Source organism: Diabrotica virgifera, chromosome 3 (assembly GCF_917563875.1).
Source record: "Diabrotica virgifera virgifera chromosome 3, PGI_DIABVI_V3a".
NCBI lineage: Eukaryota > Metazoa > Arthropoda > Insecta > Coleoptera > Chrysomelidae > Diabrotica > Diabrotica virgifera.
In genome coordinates this window covers 24,946,363-24,958,415 of record NC_065445.1, presented here as the reverse complement: position 1 = coordinate 24,958,415, position 12,053 = coordinate 24,946,363, and the positions used below count along the sequence as shown (strand labels likewise).

The window sequence follows — 12,053 nt, the reverse complement described above, 5'->3', positions numbered from 1 at the left end:
TTGTTGACGAAATAATTGCCTTAAAATCTGCTGGAACACTAAATTATGAACGGCGGCTTGAGAAAAAAGAAAGTGGTCGACCAAAACCAAACATGAATTTAAAACAAACAACAAAGGATAGGGGTAAGGACATTCAAAGATATTTTAAAGAATCAATGTACAATTTGTGTGATTGGATTTGTGGCTGCAGTGTGAGAAATGCATTTTTTTGCTATCCGTGTTTACTGTTTTCGAATGACGCTGTATGGGCGAAAAATGGAGTAACTGACATTAAGCATTTAAAAGTGAAAATTACAAAACATGCCTCTTCAACTACTCATATAAATTCATCAATGAGTTACGCAAGTTTAGGACGTGTTAACATAAGACAGCAACTTGATAGTGTATATCGTAAATCTGTGCATGACTTTAATGAATTGGTATCTAAAAATAGGTATATTTTAAACAAACTAATCGACTGTGTAAAATTTTGTGGAGTTTTCGAAATTGCATTGCGCGGTCATGACGAAAGTGACAGCTCCAATAATCGTGGAATTTTTCTGGGCCTTATCGATTTTGTTTCTGAACTGGATTTAATGTTTAAAGAACACATTGAAAAAAGTACAGTATTTAAAGGAACATCGAAAACAATTCAGAACGATATTTTAGAATCAATGTTAGCCATTGTGCATACTCATATCATGAAGGAGATTGGCCAGACAAATTTTGTGGCCATTCAAGTAGATGAGACCACAGACAGCTCCAATAAAACGCAGATGATTATCATATTGCGATATGTATTAACTGGTATTGTACATGAAAGATTTTGGAAATTTGTTAACCCCCTAGGTACTACAGCACAACATTTAACTAATGTAATATTGGAAGAACTTCAATTATTAAAAATTAATGAAGCACCTGAAAAATTGATTGCCCAAAGTTACGATGGTGCATCAGTCATGAGCGGTAAACTGGGAGGAGTACAAACAAAAATTAAAGAAATATACCCAAATGCACACTTCATTCACTGCTATGCCCATCAATTTAATCTTATCCTCCAAAAAGCGGCGAGTCAACACAAACCGATAAAAATATTTTTTGCAAATTTACACGGATTTTCGTCCTTTTTCGGCCGATCTCCAAAACGTACGATGGTTCTGGATAGAGTGGTTAAAGTAAGGCTACCTAAAGCTGCGCCTACTCGATGGGCTTTCAATACAAAATGTGTTGAAATTGTATACACTTATAAAGATGATTTAAAATCTTGCTTAGAGGAAATTATTGATGAGGAGCAAGATGGTAACAATATAAATCAAGCAACTGGTTTAAAAAGACATTTGGAAGATGAGCATTTTTTATTTTGGTTAAATTTTTTCCATAAAATAATGCCCCATGTTGATATATTGTTTAAACAATTGCAAATGCGAGACATTGATGTTATATCTGTCAAAAATTGTATCCTGTCTTTTAACAACAATATCCAAATAATTAGAAATACTATTTTGGAATCAGAAGTACCAAGCACATCAACAGCAAAAAAAAGAAAAACTACTGCAGAGGATCCAAAGCGACGAACTGCACTTGAAATTTGTGATATTATTATATCTGAAATAAATCACAGGTTTAGTTTCAATGATCATCTCATGATTTCACAGTTATTCTACATAGAGAAATTTGAAGCATACACTACCAACTTTCCGCAAAATATTTTAAAAATGGTGACGGCTAATTATCCCACAGTGAATATTTCCAAACTAAAATCGGAACTTGAAGTCTTATATTGTCGTGAGGATTTTCGCAATAGTGCTGGTGCAGTAGCCATACTTCAGCTTTTTATTAACATGAATTTGTCTGAAACATTTTCTGAAGCAGTGAAGTTATTAAATATTTTGTGCACACTCCCTATGACAACCGTGGAAAGTGAGAGATGTTTTTCTACTTTAAAAAGAGTAAAAACATTCCTGCGTAATACGATGGGACAACCTAGACTTAGTGCCTTGTCTATGCTGAGCATCGAGAAAACGCTTGTCAAGAGCATTCCAAATTTCAATGAGAAGGTCATAGACTATTTTGCAGAACTAAAGGATAGAAGAATTGACTTAAAATATAAAAATATTTAAAGTAAGTTTCGTTTTAATAAATTTACAATTTATTATACTATAAATATTCCTATCTATATATCAGTCAATAACCTGTTCATACCATTTTTCCTATATTTTTTAAAAGATTTACTCTAAAAAAAGACAAATTTAATTTTCGGAAAACTAGGGTAAATAGTATTGAGTTTTATCTAAGTCTGTATTTTTTATCTAAAATATAAATGCTAAAAGATCTTTTAAATACTTTAAAAAATCAACAGTTTGAAGTTTTCAAACCAAAATGACCCCCCTGAAGATTGACCCACGAGCCGCCGCTGCAAATAAGGTCCTATGCATTTTTTTCGTATAAACAACCGTTATGGCACAGTGGCGCCGTAAACCTCAGAAATGCTTTGGCGGGCTCCAGTTTTTGTTTTTTTTTCGTCACCTATTCATTTTATGGATAACGTACTTATGGAAAATAAAAGAACACATTGTTTGATACACATTATGACCTATGCATATTTTATTTTCTTGGCACCCTAAAGCCACAGTGGTGGCCTAAAATCAATTTTTGATTATTTTCTTTATTAATTCTCCTTGTTTTTGGGGTGGTTCCGGGGAAAATATGGGGGTGCATTATACAAATTTGTAAATAACACTAGTACGTGGATAATCGCTGAAAGTTTTTTTACTCTAGTAGAGGCGGTTCAGATGGTAAAAAAGGGTTTTTTTTTAAATGTAACACTCTGTAATTAAAAAATTTGTAATTGCCCTTAAATGAAACCTATACCAAAAAATCAGCCACTTATTTGTGATTGATTGCCGCAGGGTTTCTTCTTAATTTTCATTACAGTTAGGGAAAAATATATATTTTTTTAATTTGTCAACTTTGGGGCGCCACCCCCGCTAAACGGTGGGTGATAGACATATGCTGTCGGGAAATAAATAGTAGGAAATATAGTCCTGTTCATTTTACTATTAAGTAAATTTTTTGCAAAACGTACAGGAAGGGCTACGTTTCGCAAAAACCACAAATTACCCCCTTTAAAGGGATGGAAAGGGGGTTCCGGGGCGATATTTTTTTTAAGACAAAGTTAGTTTCATAATAAGCACCCCTTGATATCTTCGTTCTTCTTCTTTTGCCCTTTAATTCGTCCAATTCTGAACATAGGCTTCCCCCAGTTTCCTCCATTCGCTTCTGTTTAGTGATTTCTGTTTCCAGTGCGTTCCTCCTATTTTTTTAATGTCGTCTCCCCATCTCATCTGGGGTCGTCCTCTTGCTCTCTTTCCTGTCCATGGTCTCCATTGTTGTATCGTGCTATTCCACCTATTGTCCGTTTGTCTAGCGTTATGACCTGCGAAGCTCCATTTTAGCCTGGTTATATGTTGACCTGCGTCTTTGACTTTTGTTCTATTTCTGACCCAGTTGTCTTGCTTTTTGTCTCCTAACATTGCCCTCCTAACATTTTACTCCTAACATTGCTACCCCTTGATATACCAGAAAAAAAAATAAAACTGGACTTATGTCTATTTTGCGAGATTTAACCTCTGTTTCCTACACTATTTGGCAGTTCAAAATTGAAGACACAAGTGCATGAAGGGTCTATGTGACAAATTTTTCAAAACATGTTTTTTATGTTAAAAGCAAGTTTTTCGAACCTAAAAATCTTTTAAACGTTTTAAAATTAATATTTTCTAAGTTACTAGAGTGTAAAGGATATATGTACACAGTAAATTTTAAAATTTAAGTGCATAAAGGATATATGTACACTTTTTATATATAAAAAATATATAATAAATATGTTTTTAAGTTTTTTTTAATAGTGTTAATAAATATATTAGTTTTAGGACTACCTATCCTATAAATTTAGTCTATTTAGATCTTATAGTAAAAAAGTTCTAGTAAAAAAACTTTAACTTCATTTTTCTCAATAACTTGCAAATGTCACATAGACCCTTCATGCACTTGTGTCTTCAATTGTTCTAAGATGAATAGCTGCCGAGACATACTTACTTAGCAACAAAAAGTAGAAAAAAAATTTATTTTTATCGAATTTTTTTTTTCAAAAATTGTAATAAAACATTTATCCCGCTTTTGTGTCTGCATATCGAAATTATCATTTATAACAGTATTTCGAGGCGATTAAAGAAAAAAATAGGATTTATACGATTTACCCAAATGAGGATGTTTTAGAACAGATATTCTGTCAATTTGGTATAGAAATCGTTACAATAATTTCCGAATTGACAATTGAAATGTTAAAAACAAAAAACATCATTAGTAAACATTAAATAAATTTAATTACAATCATTATGTTTATAATATAAAATATAATATAAAATAACAATAATTAAATGTAATACATATCCGCTGTCAGTGTTCTGACATTTTGCAGATTTTCAATCTGATTTGTTTGAAATAATTATTGCTCCGTCGTGCATGGACTGCGACAATTCCAAAACATGTTCATATTCATATTGAAATGATTGCCATTAAAAAAGTTATTGAGCTTTTAATCAGTGTTCTATTAACCAGTGACAGCATAGATAATTTATTTTGGCATTTAAATAGCGAGTCTTTTATTTACGGGTTAATTTTAATTCATTCAATGTCAAAATGAAAATACATTTACGTCAGTCAATGAGAGCAAAAACAGGATACTACCTCCGAATTATATCCTACTGCATGGATTTTAATGAAATTTTGGGAATAGCCTCTTCCTAATTCAAAGTCTACTCTATGCCGATGTGCGCTTTTACCTTAGGGGTCGTTCCCACCCCTTCTCGGAGTTGAACATTTTTTGTCAAAATAACCGCGGAAATGGTTAGAGAACCTGATTCTAAGCAAAAACTGTTCCATAATTTTTTTTGAAAACTCGATACTTCTTGAGTAATTCGTGGTTGAATATTTGTCATTTTCATTGAAAAATGACACCTTTCCAGACGGTTTTTTGCGAATACCTTAAAAACTATACATCTAACGAAAAAAACTAATAAACATTTTTTATAGCTCATGAAAAACAAAGAGATTCATTTCTTGATAAATCTTCTAGTTATAATACAAAAAGATTTTTTGTGCATGCTCAAATCGGTGTATTCAACTTAAAATATCAGAGAAATGGTCGATTTTAAGGGTATAATGCTACCAATATCTTTTGTAGTTCATGAAAAGACCTTTAAAACGAGCACTGTCAAATGTCGATTACATTCAAACTAAGCGAGATATGGTGCAAAAAAATGGATGCCTAACTTATTTTAAGATAAAATGCGAAGTATATTTAACCCCTCGCCCACCAGATTTAAATGCAATATTTTACATCTACAATACCTTTTATTATAGTGTTATTTCTATATTCAAAAAGTTGAACGGGTTTAAAATGCATGGTTTTTTATAATTTAAAAATGCGCTTTATAATTTGATCTTATTTTTTTTTTTTCAAAAAGCTTCATTTTAAACCCGTCCACTTTTTGAACATAGAAGTTACACTATAATAAAAGGTATTGTAGAAGAAAAACGGTGCATTTAAATTCTGGTGGATGAGTGGTTAAATATACTTCTCATTTTTCCTTAAAATACATTAGCCATCAATTTTTTTGCACCATATCTCGCTTAATTTGAATGTAATCGAAATTTAACAGTGCTCGTTTTAAAGGTCTTTTCAAGCACTACAAAAAGTATTTGTAGCATTATACCCCTAAAATCAACCATTTCTATGTTATTTTAAGTTGAATCGTTGATTGAATAGACCGATTTAAGCATGCACCAAAAAAATTTTTTTTACCTACCATATCTGTTTTTGTCTCTTTGATTTTTCATAAGCTACAAAAATGTTTTGTATAGTTTTTTCGTTAGATGCATAATTTTTAAGATACTCGCAAAAACCCGTCCGAAAAGGTGTCATTTTTCAATGAAAATGGCAAATTTTCAACCACAAATAACTCAAAAAATCGAGTTTAAAAAAAATTATACAACAGTTTTTGTTTATAATAGGTTATCTAGCCACTTCCGTGGTTATTTTGACTAAAAAAATTTCCACCCCCGAGATAAAAAGCGCCATAGGATATAGGGTAGACTTTGTTTCTTGAGCTATTCCCTATTTACAGTGAAAATATCAAGTAAATTGATAAAGTAGGATGAAATTCGGAGCCAAATGCCCTCACTGACTGCACTATTAATGTCAACATGAAAATACATTTTCAAAACTACAAAATTCATTAGCTTATGTTCTATGGATGTTCAATTTCCATGCAACCCAATAAACAAAATTAGTTGTAGAAAAATTTTCAAACACTTTTTATATCATGTAAAACTCACACAAAATTCAGTTTGTACGTGGTCATTGGTTGTTTTTGGATCAGTATTTGTAAAATTGCCTATTTATGGAATAAATCCATTCGAATATATAAAACTATTTAAAAATATTTTTAATTTAGTAATAAAAATTTAACTCCACTTTTGACGACTGGACCCTTGCAACAAGCCACCAATCTTTCGAAACTACAGAAATCACTTTCACGAATGACTTATCCATCCTCAGCGAATACCTTAAGAAATGTAGACTATAATAACCAAGTACTACAAAAACTGAAGTATCAGCTTTTCATCTCAACAACAAGCTGGCCAACAGAGAATTGCGAGTGTATTTTAATAACAAGCTGTTGAAACACAATAAATACCCGAATAGACAGAACGCTCACATTCAGAGAACACCTGAAGAAAAGAGCAGCAAAATTTAAAACACGCAGCAATATAATCCAGAAACTCTGCGGCACTACATGGGGGTCCACAGCATCAACTTTAAAATCCTCTGCTCTTGGCCTGATATATCCGGTGGCAGAATACTGTGCACCAGTGTGGCTAAATAGCAGGCACACCCACCTGGTCGACACCCAACTAAACAGTGCTATGCGTATGATAACAGGCACAATTAAGCCCACCCCTATAATGTGGCTACCTACCCTTAGTAATATAGCACCATCCAACCTACGCCGCGAACATGCATTGGTTAAAGAATATAACAAAATAATGGACAGTCGCCAGCTTCTAGTCCACAACGACATCCCCGATAATCTTGGAAACCGTCTCCAATCCAGGTTACCCCCTCTACAATCTGCTCAAGCGCTGCAGCAATCCAACTTTGACTTGAATACCCGATGGAGAGAAGAATGGGAAAGTAAGACAGATCCGCATTACCATAGTCTACCGGACATCATAGGAAAACCTAGCGAATTTGAACGTCCCCGTAAGATTTGGGCAGCCCTCAATCGAATTCGAACAAACTGTGGAATATGCGTCGACTCCCTCTACAGATGGGGTAAACTTCCCCCGCCTTCTTGTGACTGCGACGCTGCAAGACAGACGATCAGTCACATTGTTCAGGACTGCCCACGCAGAGCATACACAGGCGACCCTATAGACTTTGTAATGGCAACCGAAGGGTCAATAGAATATATAAAAAAACTGGACATCTGTTTGTGATGCATTTTATAATGCATAAATCTAAATATATTCTGTGATGTACTTAAGCCATACGCTAAATAAAAAATAAATAAACTCCACTTTTGAGAATAATTCGCCAACTGTGTAAATATATCTATAAATGGCAACAGTGTGTAATGACATACCTTCAGCACATCGACAGCAGAGAACCGTTCGCGTCCCGACAGCCGCGCAACCCGATACCCCACTCATCTCCACTTCTTTTCCGAAGCATCTGAGGTATGGTAACCGAGAGCTTATTTAAGGAGACTGACCGGACGAGAATAATTAATAATTAGTCTTGCGGCGACCAGCTTTAGACTCCCTGGCCAACCAGTGTAGTGAACATGCAGGCCAACCTGAGTGGTGCAACTCCGTATTGAAGATATTCCCCGCTCGTAATTGAACGAGATCCGTGTAGCCGTGGAGTGAACAGCTACCGACAGCTCCGATCGGAGTTGTGTAGGTGTCCGTATAATTAATAATATTGTCACGGTCCCAGACCGGCCCTGTCAACACCAGAAGCTTCTGGCGACGAACTGTCTGAGACCCCTTTTTGTTTACTGAATTTGATTTACGTGTTTAAAAGGGGGACCTTTTAACAGGTACACACCTCGATGTTTCTTCTTGTTCTAGAAAATGTAGTTTGTGTAAATAACCCTTCGATTGTTATTCTAGAATAGGATGTTTGTATTGTAAAAATTCTTCCGAAATAATCTTTCTTATTCTGTAACATTGTAACAAGATATAAAAAGATGCATTTGAATTAGGGAGAGTTCAGTTGAGAGTTGCAGGATCTAAGTTTTACAACTGTTTGCCACTTGATATGAGAAATGAAAATAATATTCAAAGGTTCAAAAATAAATTAAAATCATGTTTGATCCAATTATGCGTTTACAACTTAAATGGTTTCTTTGACTTAATAAAAGACTACAGGGAATGAGGAACGACGGGGTTAAGAAACACTCTATATTGCATAATTATTATTTTTTTTATTAAATTGTATTTTGTTGATTGTATTTTATGTAATTGTCCTATATGACTTGTATGTTGATTATGTTTTATGTACTTACATGACTTGTCCTATATCGCATTGTGATCGAATTGGATGAATAAAGACATTCTATTCTATTCTATAAATAAAACAACAACACACATGATTCATTATTATATATTTATTGTACGTAGCATTGGAACATGCCTTGGGGCAGGTTGATCATTGTTATTGTTTACATTTGTTGTCCGTTACACCGTTTAATAAAAGTATAATGTTATCAGATGAAGTCGTATTTATTATACATCTAATTAATTAAGGACTAAAAGGTACTGCACCTAACCACCAACATATTTATTTACCGTATATGTTCCATGGAATAGAAGGAGGGGAAGGCGAACATTAGAATGGAGAGAAGTAATCAGAGGAATAAAAAAAGATAGAGCCATAAATAAGGAGGAATGGACCGACCGAAAAAAGTGGAGACAGAAATGCGGCAGAGACTGTAAGATCCTCTTAGATATACAAATATGCTGTTCAAAAAGGCCTTCACTGTATATTGATCTCCTTATTATTTTTCACGTGCAACTCTCCATTATGCAACACTGCACGTTTAAGGAAATACAATTTTTAATTATATTTGAACGGTTTCCGAGAATTGGAAATCTTCTACTTTTATTACAAAAAGAATTATCCCCTTCAAATAAAATTAATGGCTACGATCTTCCAATATTTCATGCACCTATTGTTTTTTGACGTATCGATATCTCAGGGGAAGATTTTTATCAGTCCAACTACTGGCAGGACGCCAAGAGATTTTTTTTAGGTGCTTTTAAACCCATTAACTACAACCCGATTCGGCAATATTTGTTATTTACGATGTCACTGTTGTCAACTGATGAAAATAAACAATGTTGAGACCAACTGATGGCGAAAATGCCGCTTCAGAAACTTGTCTCGGTTTGCAGGAGATCGATTTTCTCCAACGGCCCTTTTAGGATATTACTTATGTAGTTGCATCGATCTCTCTTGCTCTGGCATCGAGTTTCCGGACTTAAATCTAAATTATCCTCTCGAGATGGCTGGATGAAGTTGTTTTCCTCGAAGTGTTTTTTTGATTGTAAGGTATGCTAGTAGAGAGCAAAAACAAGCGGCATTTTGCGTTAATACCTTTCGGTTAATGAGAAATGCGGTCTTTTTTTACCCTAAAGATTGTAAAGGAAACGGTGCTAAAAAGTTTATACGTATCAATACAGGGTGATATTACTTATATGATATTTAAGAAAATTGGTTTACGGGGATTACAAATTATGAAAAACTTAAGTACGACAAGGATGCCTCTTGTCGCCCCTGCTTTTGAACGTTTACTGCGAAATAATTTCCAGAAATGCACTTTCTGAAAAACAAGAAGGAATAATTGTGAACGGTGAAGTCACCAATAATTTGCGAAATGTGCAAGACACAATACTTCTAGCTTCTACTAAAAAAGATCTGCAAACATTACTTGACAGTGTGGTTGAGAGCTGCAAAGAAGCAGGTCTGAATCTGAACATACAGAAAACCAAGATACTCGTAATAAGTAAACAACAGAATATAAAACCCTCTATATGATGTACACTAACTAGTGGCCAAAATTCTGGAAACTTTACAAACATTTTAGTTTTGTTAGCAGCATTAATGTCGATGAAGCTTGTTGCATTCGATTCGTAAAATCCTTAGGAACCTTTACCAAAGAAACCAAAACTTAGAACAAACCTTATAGGTAGGCAACTCATTATACATCGATGTATAACAAATTGATGTGTACACCTTTTAATGTAATAAGTTCTTAATGTAACAAGAACTGTAAGACTAAAGCAATTCTACTTAACTTACAAAATATTTTTCGTCTGTTCATTCTCTTTAATGTAGGTATACTTGTGTACCTTTTTCATTTACAAATACTGATCCAAAAACAATAAATTAACACAAGCTATACAAAATCGTTAGGTTTACTAGAGAAAAATTTTTTTACTACCTTAGCGGTTTCTGCGTTCGGGCATACGATATGCTGGTAGTTTATGTTGATGTAGTCCGTTCCGCTGCATATCGTAAGAGATTTCTCCTCCACGTCTTGTCCATGTCTGGTTACCAGATTATTTATATATTTTGGATCTTTTGGTAGACCCCCGGCTCGAATGTCGCTGACCTGGCATAATTCGATGACATCTCCCTCCTGAAAATTAAAACATTTTGATGTCTCGAATTTCCTAAACCTGTTGTCCGATTTAAATGATTTTTTTAACATGCCTTATTGTTTAATAATATTGCTGTAATAATATTGTTGCTAGACATGTAAATTATAAATAAAGTATAAATGTGATTTTTTCTCAAAATTCGCATGATCCTGTGGAATATTCTAGCATTTATAAAATACCTACTGAAATTAAAACCCAACCATAGCCTCATGTTTTCTTAACATTCTGTTTTTTTTTATTCATTCGCTTATGTTGTATAATAAAAAAGTTAGGTACTTTAACAACCAGCCTCGTTTTTCATGAATACAGGTGATTTTAAATAAGTATGGCAAACTTTAAGGGGTAATTCTGCATGAAAAAATAATGACGGTTTGCTTTATAAACGTATTCCCGCAAATGTTTCGTTTCTGAGATAGGGGGTGTTAAAATTTTTCTTACAAATTGACCATTTATTTATTGCTCTTCCTCTGTTATAGAATCAACAGGTCATCCCTTCTCAGAAATACCTGTTTCTCTCAGAGCAGCAATTTCTTTGTATTCTTTAAAAAATTTCTTTCCTTAGCGCAGTTCTTTTAGGACTGTTGAAAATATTCGTTCCCACCTCTATTATTTACAAATTATCAGTTTTTATTAACAAACATACTAATTATCACATGCACAAAAACACATTAAAATTTTACTCGTAATAGTCCGATTTAGGATGATATTACGGAATGAATCAAAACACGTCTTGGCATCACACATAAAGAACGCCATAGGCGTAACCAGGGGGGGTTTTGGGGGTTGTAACCCCCCCCATTGGGATGTACTTTGAGCTCTATACGCTGAACACCATAGCCCTCAGAGACCTTCCAGTAGTTGTAACCCCCCCCTTTCAGGTAGTTGTAACCCCCCCCTTAGGATCATCCTGGTTACGCCTATGAAGAAGGCAGACAAAAATATGTATTAAAAAGATTAGAAAATTATGATATAATGTTGGTCCTACAAACCCCAAGAAAATGCAAATTTGATTAAATAAACACATGTTTTATTTTACATCCCGCAGATGCTATATACCAATTTTCAGACAAATTGGAGATCCAAAAGTTTCTTTGATCCAAAATTGATCCAAATTATTACAGTGTGCGTGTGCGTGCATTTAAACACGGAAGAGTGTTGCTGCGTAATCGATCAACTACTTGAAAAGTCATTCTCCTTGTATATTTTTTTTATATATAATTTTAAAGAAAAAAATGAGATTATTGAAAATGGAAGACTTAAAATATAAACAATAGTTTTCAAAA

The 12,053-nt window shown here is 33.9% G+C and overlaps 1 protein-coding gene across 3 annotated transcripts in view; it reads right to left on the bottom strand.

Moving 5' to 3' along the window:
• LOC114349507 (1-phosphatidylinositol 4,5-bisphosphate phosphodiesterase) overlaps positions 1-12,053 on the bottom strand; it is a 238,381-nt gene that overhangs the window by 181,546 nt on the left and 44,782 nt on the right. For all 3 annotated transcript variants that reach the window (XM_050647820.1, XM_050647821.1, XM_050647819.1), the window contains one exon: positions 10,551-10,748. In XM_050647820.1, coding sequence (XP_050503777.1) covers positions 10,551-10,748 — 198 coding nt within the window. The remainder of the gene's footprint in view (positions 1-10,550; positions 10,749-12,053) is intronic.